This window comes from Gymnodraco acuticeps, unplaced genomic scaffold, assembly GCF_902827175.1.
Source record: "Gymnodraco acuticeps unplaced genomic scaffold, fGymAcu1.1, whole genome shotgun sequence".
Classification (NCBI taxonomy): Eukaryota; Metazoa; Chordata; class Actinopteri; order Perciformes; family Bathydraconidae; genus Gymnodraco; species Gymnodraco acuticeps.
Genome location: NW_022992232.1, coordinates 1311710 through 1324183, shown reverse-complemented (window position 1 = coordinate 1324183; position 12474 = coordinate 1311710). Strand labels below are relative to the sequence as shown.

The following is a 12474-nucleotide window of genomic DNA, read 5'->3' as shown; positions in this document are numbered from 1 at the left end:
TTTTATTCTGTCTCTTCTTTCTGTCGATTCCAACCATCCTGAATGAGTGGACACCTTTAAGTCACCTGCCACATTGTGCACGATGTAAAGTTCTCACACTAACACCATTTTACGCATTACCTACTTTTACAATCATGCACTTATATTCTGACCCACGGTGTACTTTGTTTCAATGAATGTATGTGGCACCACCAGTAATAGAAACAAGGTTTCTTATATTGGATTTATAATGCAATATCAATGTTTGATTTCTTCACCACATGTGGTCACTAGTTCTCTCCTGGTTAACCAACACTATCTAATCACTATAAAAGCGTCAGTCATACATCAGAGCCATTACATGCTGATAAAGGCAGGGGCAGGGATTCAGTGATTGAAGGAATCAGCAGCTGCTAATAGCTCTCATTCTTTCATCTGCACAACCCCTCCTCTCTATTTGCAGCCCAGCAGAAGCCCAGCAGAAAAAAAGCTTATACTCCAGCAAGGAGCGTTTTACTGAATATCTTCCACCATTGAAATATAATAGATTACAGGTTATTTTCTTTCATATAAATCAATCATGGAGAAACGGTCTACAGCGCTATTCAAATACATATTAACACCCCGGGGTCTTTCCTGTAGGAAAACTGCAGTTAAATACACCTTGAGAAATTCAACGGTAATTGATTAAAGGATGGATCGATGGTACATGAGTGACATTGAGAAACACATTAAAACAATGAGCACTTAGCAGCAACAAAGTAAAATAAAATAGTGACAAAAAAGTAAAATCTCCATAAAACAGATTCAAAGTGTGCTCATAAAATGTGATAGAGGTGGAGCTTAACTACTTTATATACTGTTTTAGATCCTGCAGTGCATCATGTTTTATTAAGTAGCATGTGTTATTAGTGTTGCAATAGAAGTAAAATATAATTCAGTAACTGTTAGATAGTAAGAAGTGCAGTATTTTCTGAAATAAAGAAGGTACAACGTTTTGTGTTGCGTATAAACCATTAATAATAGTTATTGTGTACTTTAACAGTGTGTCTCTGCTACTTTTGCTGAAGTCAGAGATCTAAATATTTCTTCCACCACTGTGTAATCTGTGATTGCTTCATATTTGGCAGGCGTGCACCTTCCTTCTCATTTTACTACCACCATAACTACTACTGACTACTGGATCTGATGATGCCAGTTAATCTCTTGCACTCTCAAACTCTACTTTCTTTTTACATTTAGAAAAGAAAAACATCATTAACAGCTTCACAGCCACAGCAAAAGGAAATATTGTTCCCATAATCTAAAGCCCTGTGTGTTTATAAAGATGGAGCCACTGGTTAGTCATGTAGAATATGAGAAGTAAAAAGAATAGTTTTCAATAAATAAGTTGCGTTAAGCTTCTGATTGTTGCGTAGCAGCTTCTCCCTCACACTGCCTAAACACAGCCCCCCCTCCCTCTGTTCTGCCACTGCTCAGTGGGGTAGACTGTGGGGCACCAGAAAGCCTGTGTTTTGTTTCACTTGTGTTTAGCCCCGTAATGATGCTCCTTAGCCTCAGAGCCCTCTGCACGTACACATGCGGCAGACAAATCCCCTGTACTTGTCACCGGATAGCGGCGTAAGGGCGATGATCTCCACTATACAGCTTAAACTAACAATAATAAATAGCCTTTCATGTAAGAGTGTGTGTGTTGCATCCGCATTGTTTGACAGTGATCCTCTTGTCTTTTCTGTTTGTCCTGCTGCACAAGGCTCATGATGGTCAGGCTTTGCAGTTGACAAGCTGTGTGGATATCCACCTATTTCAGGTTGATGTGTCATAGTCAGGAGGGCGTTAAGGGATTAAAGGCTAGGCTGTTAACAGCTGCCCCTAAAAACACACATCATATAAACTTTCCCACCACTTTCTATTATGTTTCAACCTTATTCTGTCTGTTATGTTGGTCTTCTGCCTAATCTATTACCATTCGACCGGCCCACCTCACTGATAATATTTCAATATTTATTATTTTTCCCAACACATGGTAAAGATGCTGCCTTTCTAAAACTTCTGAGAAACTAAAGTTATTCCTCTTCAAATATTCTATCCTTCTCGCCATTAGTGCTGACACTGGTCAAACGATTGGGATGTTTATTCCATCAAAATGACGCATTTAAAATAAAACTGTTAAAAGTCGAGCAACTGAAAGGATAAGATGGAAATGAAGTTTTCCACTCTGTTATTGTACTATCAGATTACAAATACACACATGCATAGGACCTATGGAGATTAGGTCTGATTACAGATATGCACAAACACATGCATTCTTATAGAGAGGTGCCAGAGCGAAGAGGCTGCCAGGTTGTCCGGCACCAGGGAGCAGTTGGGGGTTTAGTGCCTTGCTCAAGGACACCACCGAGGTGGAGCTACTAGTCCACACTCCAAAATGTTGTTCTGATCAGGATTTGAACCAGCGACCCTTCAGTTCCCAAGCCAAGTCCCTACAGACTGAGCAACTGGCGCCCCAAAAATGATGAGCTGTAATGCTCTGAATAGATATTCACTCATATATTTTTGACCACAACCCTATAACAAAAAGGTACACAACAAATCTTTTGACATTAGACATGCTTTCTTGCGATCTATTATATTTCAACCTGTTTTGTCTTTAGTGTCCTGCTGAGTGTATTTCCATGTCCTTGTCATCTCACTGTACATTTTTCTTTTTTTTTTACAACCAAATAGTAATTTCTATCCATCTCTCCCTCAGGTTTCCTGCTGTAAGCGCAGGCAAAGTGCTGACGCCGGTCAGATGATTTGTGTGTGTAGTAATACGTGTTGACAGAGCGCTTGGTGCCTGCTAATACCAGCTGCAGACTGCAGGATGCAGGGCTGCTAATGCCCTTCGTCACTCCTGAGCCGCTCTCAGCGTCGCCCGCTCAGCGTGGCACTCGGCGAGGCTCGGCTGTCCGCACATCCCCGTAGCTCAGATGCACAGCAATGTAATGCGTTTAGCCGCCAGTAATCTATTTACTTAATGATCTCTCTGGGAATGGGCTCATTTTATTGCTCCTCTACTCCCTCCCTCCGCAGCCTAATCAACTTTCTTTTTTTCTTTGGAGATATTCTGTAGCCAAAACCTTGTTGCTGATTAAATTCTCCTACAGGGCTCAGATATTTTCCTGATCAAAGCAAACTTCTCCTTGTGAGCTATATGCCAACAATATCAAACATGAGTTGTTCATTTTTCATTACAGATGATACAATTAGTTTTAAAATAACTCAGTCTGGCTCGTTAATTGTCCAAAGGTAGCCTCTGTGGCACCTTCATCACGAATGCAAAAAGCACGCCAGCTAAGTTTGTAAAAGTCAGAGCTAAGGGGTTTTTTATTCCCTGAAAATGACAAATTTCAAATAATGCCGTTAAAAGCTGAGCACATGAAAGGATGTACTTTAACGATCAGGTCGGAACGAACTGAATACATGTTCACCACTGTACCACAACTCTGTAATAACATGATGAAAGCTAAAAACATACCTTTTGATCTTCACAACGCTGGCAGCCCAGAGAGAGATCTGACCGGACAGAGAAACACATTTCATTTGAACTTAAAAAGACATGACAACATTCTACATTCAACACAAGATTCATTTTCAAAATGTATTTTTTTCAAGAACTTCATTTGGGATTACTGACAAATATTTTGTATATCCACAGCTTTAAGTGGTAAATACAGCCCATAATACCGGCTTTAAACTTATTTATCTTATATTTATTAAAATGTTTTATATCGTAATTTAATAGTCTTTTATATGCATGGTTACTTTGGTTCATTAAACTGTGGATCGTTTCCAAAATATTCTTGCCTCAAATGAAGCACACATTTGAAAAGTTTGTATTCCTACCTTTATATTTTTGAGATAAATGAATAGAGATACTGACCAAGCCTGCACAAAAAGAAGAATGTGTCACCCTCGTGACTCCTGGTAATGAAACCTTTTTTATTCGGTTTCCATTTAGAGAACTAAGATCTGTCATAAACCTTTCTGAGTGATGGTAACTTGCATTTCATTAGTATATGTCAGTGAAGACAAACCCTGCTTTAATGATCTGAGTGATTTGTCTGCGTACATCTGTCAATATGATCAAATATAAAGTAGCTGCTGTCCAGCTGTGGCCGCAGCAGAGGCCTCAGGGAAGCATCCCTGAATGAAGACAGGTGTTGTGGAACAGGGAACAGCTGTTATGTGGTTCACACACCTCAGATATAAACCTGACGCCTCATTTTTTCCTCCAATATTTTAGTTTATGATCAAATAGAAAGACCTTTATGTTAGTTTTCCTATACTTCCTATATATGAACTTTTTGTGTGTGTGCCACCGGCAGTTGGTTTCAGTTAGGTCTTCTGTTGCTAGTAGCAACAAGCACAATTTCAATAGTAGTTTCGGTTTAACTGACATTTTTGTCAGATCTGTGACCAATCACTTTTTTTCTCTTCAAATTCCTTTTTGACCATTACCTGAAGCTATTGTTTTTAGTATGCCGTTTTGTGATTGTTGATTTTTGCAATCCTTTTCCGCTGACTGAGCAAGCCATTCACTAGCATGTTTGATGCTGCATTGGTATGGAGAGCGCGGAGCCATCCTACTAGGGGGAAGCTCTGCTTGAACTATAGCACAGCGTTTCAAATGATTTCAAATTGATTGCTGCTGACCTTTCATAGCCAACCAATGAGATGGATCAGCTGTATGAAAGGCTTCAAGGTCTTCAAAGCAAGGCACTGCACTTTGCCTTGTGGTGAGAAAATACCAAATCTTCCACAATGAGTTGCAGCAGCCTAAATAACTGTAAAGGGGCCCTATTATGCTTTTTGCGGTTTTCTCTTTCCTGTAGTCGTGTGTTATGTTGTTGTGCATGTAATTGATGTGCAAAGGCTAAAATCCCAAATGAGTACCTTTATAATATATGAATCACTGTGATTCTCGTAATCCTCTTAACATATTGTTTAAAACAGCTCCAGAGTGAACACACAAGACATACAAGTATGACTGTAATTTGTTAAATGAAGTTACATAAATCAGTGAGCACTGATTATGAGAAGCATTTATCACCGCCCCGCCTGAGCAGTTTGTTAGTGTGCAGTCCTCTGAACGGCAGACACGTCCTGTCAGAAGTTTTATTTGTTTGGTAAAGGATGCTGTTTGGCATGCGGCCCAGTTCATTGTGCTCTCCCACACATCAGATAATTGGAGGGCTTTTGAAATATCCTCTCTGCTGCTGCTGCTCCCCGTCCTGGTCACGATCTTCAAACTACGATGCGTGGCAAGGTTGATGTTGATATTTCCAGCATTTTTGGCCTGCTGTAAATTTCATGGAGCGGGGTTTGATGACTGGTGGGAAGGGATCCTGCTGTTTGATGTCCAGAGCTCGTTAATCCAAACCTCATCTGGTATGCAAGGTCAGACCCTACTTTGATGTGCACGGGCCAGCCCCGCCAAGTCTACAGAGTCGAGAGGGCACTGTTCGTTTACCAAAGATCAGGAACTGTAGCAACCCTGACACATTTTGGCTTTTGTCCACCAACTACTGTCTGGTTTGTTAAAGGGGCCTCTGAGCTCTCCAGCAGCAGAAAGAGCACACATGAACATTTTCCCGAGAAGCTATATCAAATACAAATCTTTTCCCAAACACACGGGGTAACCGGAGGAATGTGTTGAGCTTTCATGTTTTCCTCAGGGAGCAACCAATGCAGTTAATAAGAAGAAAGCTCCGTGATAACACAGACAAAATAACCCAAATATTAGCAAGTATCAACCTACTGCCTCCATTTGTTCTCACCGTGGACTCACCATGATTGTCTTTGCGATAAATCTTCAAAAACAGCTTTTACTTCTCCAATCCCTAAACCAAAAACACCAGCAGCATTTACTAGTTTATTAATTTTGGATGAAGAGTTTTGTCTCTGATTTGTAAGATCTTAATCCCCGGTTGCATCTTTGGTTCATGTTCCTTGGAAACAGAGAGGAATGAGTAGAAACAGTGTTTGTTATGTAAAATAAAGCAACAACGGCCCCCACTTTGCACCCAGCGCAGGAATTCACTGCAATTAACTCTTGAGCGTCACATGTAAATATGAAGGTTTGGGGCTCTGCGGGCAGGGGACCCTGACTCTTTGTTCTCCCGGGGCTTTGGCTGGCCGCCACACTGCCTCAGTTGGCGGCACCTTGCTATCATTTTCTCACAATGGCTGGCGTGTGAGCCGTCCATCATTCCTCTCCCGTGTCTCCCTGTTTCTCCGAAGCACCCCCCCCCACTGGCACCTCGAGCAAATTCAGGTTCACCCATTCCCAAGTGCTGTCATCATCCTGTCATCTTGCCCAACTGCACACGCCTCCTAAAGGATATTTATTTATACTCTCTTATCATTTCGCTGTGGTTTGATCAGAAGAGATCATCTCTGTTTCTCAGATGTTCCTAAGGATTGTTGCAAATTGTTTCCAGGAACACCCCTTTTTGGTTTAGCCTCTTACGTGGAATAACTCCAGAAAGTATTACCAAGGGCTGCTCCTCTGATACCTAAAATATCATTCAAAATGAATTCGAAGCCAACAGAGCGTTATTGGAAAATGTATGGTGCAAAGTGATAAAAACCAGCACAGATACAGATGTTTAATCATGATTGAATCATCATTAGGATTATTCATCATTTATTGATTGCCACTGTGATGCCCCTGTGGGTGCATCAGTAGATAGGGTGTGGCTGTTCTGTCTGTGCTGCATTGGCTCCAGTGATTGCACCGATTGCAGTAACTCAGGGCACCTGGGTCTGGTGCTCTGCAGCTATCTTAAAGCCTCTCTGCTCCTGTCTGCTCTCTCGCTCTGTTTTCCTGCAGGCACCCGGCTCTGATGAGTATAACCCATGTGTTGAATTGACCAGTGTTGTGCAAATAAACACCTTTACCTACCCGTTGACATGTTGTGTCTCCTTTTTGTTGTGGCCTTTTGAGCCAGGTCGCAACAAATGGGGGCTCGTCCAACGGGTTATTTATTTAAAAAGTTTGTGTAGTGCTCATTGAGCAGCTGATTCATTGTTGTGGTCCAGCTGTGTGCTGGCTCTGCACTGCTATTTGGGGGACACATCATGTCTTTTGGGTTTCAGGATGCTTTAGTGTTTGACATGGCATCAGGTTTTGTGTGCCAATCAGAAGGTAAGATATTGCTGTTTGTTACGCTTTTGTAAAAGAGATTTTCCCCGCTAGGCTTAAGTGGCGTTTCCCCTTGGGTTCCGTCCGTTTGTTTTTTTCATAGTGTTGTGGCGACGTGGTTGGTGTCAGCTGTTTTCGGACAGCTGTCTCGGGGGCACATCCGCGTGATTTCTTGGTGTTACCTGCGTGCAGGTCGCTCCATAAATCCGCCGGGTTCCAGTGCGTAATTACCCGCCGCAAGCCACATGAAGACTAGGTGAGATTAGGAAGATTTTGGTAAGGCAGTTAGGGGGGAATTCTCTGTTGGGTTTTGTCTTTTCGCCCAGGCGTGTTGACAGTTGAGTACTTTGCTTTCTGATTGGGTATAGGCAATATATTATGGCTTCTTTGTCAGCGTTTGTGGATGCGCCCTCAGTATCTTTCTTGGATGGTTGCCAGAAGGCGCAGTTGATCGAAATATCAGAGCATTATGAAATTGCTGTTGTAGGGAGCAAGCGGAAAGATGACATTAAAGCTGTCATCGTGTCATCTTTGTTTGAGCGGGGAGTGTTACAGAAGAGTGAGTCTGGTGTGGCAGGGGTCGGGCCAGTAGTGGTTCAGACAGCTGGTTTGACATTCGAACAGCAAAAGGAGCTTTTGGCCATGCAGTTTAATCAGGAGAGATTGCAGTTGCAGTTGGAGTTGAAGTTGGAGAAGTTGCAGTTGGAGATGAGGGGTCAGCAGCAGGAGGTAGAGAAGCGTTTAGAGGTGGAGAAGGTGCTGGAGGTGGAAAAGATGAAATGTGAGGTGGAACATGCTAGATTACGGCTGATGGGAGAGGGCAAGTTTTCTCCAGGGGAGGATGGTGGTGCTAGGTTAGCATCAGGCAGTGGCGATATAATTTCTTACTTGCGATTAGTGCCAAAGTTCAATGAGCGTGACCCGGACATTTTTTTCACTCTATTTGAACACATAGCAGAGGCAAGAAACTGGTCAGATTCGGACAGAGTGCTGTTACTTCAGTGTGTACTCACTGGGCGAGCACAGGAAGCCTATTCAGCTATTTGTGGCGAAAATACTTTGGACTATGATAGAGTAAAATCAGCGGTGTTGAAATCTTACGAACTGGTTCCTGAAGCGTATCGTCAAAGGTTCAGAAGTGGGGTCAAGGGAGATAAGCAGACACATGTGGAGTTTATCCGTGATTTAACTTCTCATTTTCAGCGGTGGTGCGCGGCAGCAAAGGTTGCAAGTTTTGACGGTCTTTGTGAGCTCATTGTCTTGGAACAATTTAAAAACATTCTCCCTCAGCGTGTGGCCACATATGTGAATGAACAGAAACCTCCCACCGCGTTTAGAGCTGCTGAATTAGCGGACGATTTTGTGTTGACACATAAGGGCAGTTTTGCGGAGAAATATTCTAGGGGTGATTGGAAACGTGGAGAAGACAATGGAGATGCCCGTGCAAAGTTTTCACCAGGCTCCTCCCGTAGATTTGCAGGTACAGGGCGACCCGAGGGGGCCAAAGTGGACCAATGTCACTATTGCAAAGGTGGGGGTCATTGGAAGGAGCAGTGTCCATTGCTGGAAACGAAGGGGAAGCCTCGTTTGTCACCACATGCTCCAGCCATGTGTTGTTCTGCCGTGTTGGTTAAAAAGCCACAGGGTGTAGGATCGGGCATGGTGCCTGATAAGAAGCTGGTTTGTGCCTACTTGGATGTGGGTTCTGTTTTTGGGCCGTTCATAACGGAAGCCGTTGTGTCAATAGTTGGTAGTGACAAGTATGTTCCGATTAAGGTGTTGCGTGACACAGCAGCTAGATACTCATTTATTGTTGAGTCAGTGTTGCCTTTTTCGTCAGAGACAGAGACGGGGGATTTTGTGCTGATGAGGGGCATGGAGATGGGCTTGATTCCTGTGCGACGTCATACAGTAGTGCTGGATTGTGAGCTGGTACGGGGAGTTGTGTCTATCGGCGTGCGTCCCGCATTGCCACTTGATGGGGTACAGATGATTTTGGGCAACGATCTTGCTGGTTGTGTGGTGTGGGCAGGTGTGCCACCGCCTGTGGTGGTTTTCAGACGGTTGGCATCTGTAGAGCCAGATAAGAGTGGTTTGCAATTTCCAAGTGTGTCTCCTTTTTATACTATTACGCGTGTGCAGAGCCGTAGGATGTCTACTGACCTACCTGTTTCGGAGTCTGGAAAAAGTGGCCCAACACGGTCCTTTGACTTTCAGATCGAGACAAAGGTGAAGGAGAAGAAAGAGAGGAAACGCCGCAAAGCGAAGAAGAGGAGGCCGAAGGAGGTCAGCGCGCCCAAGAGGCCGATGAGCGCCTACATGCTGTGGCTCAACGCCAGCCAACCCAAGGAGGAGTGGGACATAAAGGCAGTGGAATCGAAGAAGCAGTACGAAATCGCAAGGCAAGAGCTCGAAGACAGAGGCGGAGGGGGAGCGTCCTCCAGTCCTAAGATGGAAAGTAAAAAGCTGGAGTTAAGAAGAAGGATGTGGGGTTGTCGTGGACCCCTTTGGGGCCCCGTCTTAAGGGAGGGGCTGTGATGCCCCTGTGGGTGCATCAGTAGATAGGGTGTGGCTGTTCTGTCTGTGCTGCATTGGCTCCAGTGATTGCACCGATTGCAGTAACTCAGGGCACCTGGGTCTGGTGCTCTGCAGCTATCTTAAAGCCTCTCTGCTCCTGTCTGCTCTCTCGCTCTGTTTTCCTGCAGGCACCCGGCTCTGATGAGTATAACCAATGTGTTGAATTGACCAGTGTTGTGCAAATAAACACCTTTACCTACCCGTTGACATGTTGTGTCTCCTTTTTGTTGTGGCCTTTTGAGCCAGGTCGCAACAGCCACATGCTCAATATGTAGGTTTGGAGAGCTCTGTTCCCTATAGTTGTGCTAAATTATGCATTTTCAAGTTTACTAGCTGATATGATATTAATGGTCAGAATCATTTAGTCACTGAGGGTTAAAAGATGTTTTCCATAATCTTGTATCATTTGATATTAATGCAACAACAACTTCTATTAAGTTGGCATTATTTTGGCTGACATATATGCTCACTATGTAACCAACACAAAAACAAACAAAGATATCAGGGAGAAAGAAACCTGAAAAGCAACATAAAAGGTAATATCGTATAATAAGCATGGTAATACCCCCCCCCCCTTTTTCTAGATGTTGACATGGACACAGTCCTAATTTCATCAGAAAGAAAGCGTGGTATAATTATTATGCAGGAGATTGAGAAGCACGACTACAGGTGAACTCTGCCTCAAGATGAATGGTTTATGAAGGTCTGAAGCATTTAGTAAAGTGTTTCCTTTCCTAAACTTTAGCACAGAGTAGAAGCAGTGCCTGATTGGGTCTCTTGCTAGCGTGTATATCACATTAGGCCTAGGTGATCAGCTTTCTTGACAGAGCTAAGGTTTCTGGCACACTTCATGATGCTGAAAGACTACTGTTGGCCAATGAAGGACACCAGCCCAAACTCAGTGCTATTTGGCTGGAGCGGCAAGAGGCAATGCTGTAACAAAACACTTGAGGAGGGAAAGAGGAAAGTCAAAAGAGAATGATCTTAAGTTGAGCAGAAACCTCCATTAAAAGAGAAGGTGAATTTAAGCCAGAGTTTAGCTGAAATGACAGTTTTGGCAGCCTTACTCAAATGCAGGCTTACCGAAAGTTAGTGTAACGTAAAGGCTATCGGGAGCAAAGCCCTCCAGCACCTGCAACGGAGACTAAAACAACTTCATGTCTCCATCCTGATGATACAGCACCCTCATTAACACGCCTGTGCGTTGCTGATATAATTGCCTTCTGTCAAGGTGCTGCACAGACATGTCACATAAACACTGTGGTTTCATGGAAACACCTAATGCATAATCCCAGATCTCAGCAGTGATATGTCAGAGTGTTTGTCTCTCGCAAATATACTTATCCTCATCATACTTGTTGAAAAGGAAAACTGCCTAAAACAGTATATCACATTTGACCTGCAGGGTTATATGCTTGCAGTACATGGCATTTTAATTGTTATCAATTGTCACAAAATAGTTCAAGCACGTAATTCCTCCTAAAACCACACATTTTTAGGTTTCTGTTTTGGAGTTAAACCAACCAGCTACAACACGTTATTAGTGAGCTTTAGTTGTTAGCAAGATGTGTTATTTACTTTGAAAAGAACCTGGCTAACTGTTTCACCATGTTTCCAGTCTTTATGCTAAAACCAGCTAATCTTCTACCGTCTCCAGCTCCGCATTTTCACTGCATTTTCCAATATGCTGTGACTCGTGCCAACAACATGGTTATCATAAAGAAATCAGTTCAGAATCCGATCTTATAATGGATCTGTATTAGGTCATGTAATTCATTTTGTAACCAAGTTAACATGTTTGCACATTCTCCCTGAATACAAGTATAATATGTAACATTTCTGAACAAAAATATATAAAAACGTATGTTATATGTTTTGTTGAGTTATGTGATAATCCAAAAAGTTTCCCAAAAATATTTAGAGACTTAGACAAGTCTTTCATTTGAATCAAGGCTATATCCAATGGACTTGGAGCATGCGTCAGCATTGTGGTTGTGGACCGCTTTCGGTAAAAACCTCCACAATGATGAACGCTGAAGTAATCCTAAACGGGGGTAACCAATTGTAACTCACATGATCCAACGCTACTTCACGACAGCAACACACTCCCTAAGTCGTGGTTAATTACATTGTTTCTAATAGATCAAAAACTGCTGTGCTTGTATCAATGAAGCTCATTCAAAAGTGTGAGACAGGCAGCACACAGTAATAACCCTAAGTAATTAGACGTCTCCTTCTCTTCCTGTCTCTACCTGTTACCTCTACCATTATTCATAACATGCGGTGGATTTGCAGTCTAATAATATGAATTGTTATTTCTGTGATAGCACTTTGTGACACCAAAAAACAGAGACATTGAAGTGCTGCGTAAACTTCTGTCTGTCCACGAAATTGGATTTTCCCACGTCGATTTTGATGAAATGGTATGATCACCAGAACTGTCAAAGGACCGAGCTAACGGTAAACCTGTAAAACTTCACACTTAATTTATATTGGTTGGTTTGTGTGAACAGGAACCGGACCCGAACCAAAACGTATCAAGTCAATTGTAAAACATTTTGCTTTTCAATTAGACTCATTTACATATGTTAGGTACCTCTATGTTGGCCCGCCTCAATTGCAATGCAGATCTGAACCTTCAGCCTTTTTTGGGAGCAAAGCAACCAACTGGTGCCTGATCAGAGAGAAGAGAAGCACACTTATAAAAGAGAGGAACAAGGGAAGCAGGC

General features: G+C 42.8%; 1 protein-coding gene across 1 annotated transcript; it reads left to right on the top strand.

The window, feature by feature from the left end:
• Window positions 1-7260: 7260 nt before the first annotated feature.
• Window positions 7261-9706, top strand: LOC117539871. The gene is made up of 3 exons (XM_034206224.1): window positions 7261-7831; window positions 7865-8866; window positions 9311-9706. Exons 1-3 carry the CDS (start codon window positions 7547-7549, stop codon window positions 9704-9706), a joined length of 1683 nt encoding a protein of 560 aa, XP_034062115.1. The 5' UTR covers window positions 7261-7546.
• The last annotated feature ends 2768 nt before the right edge of the window (window positions 9707-12474 follow it).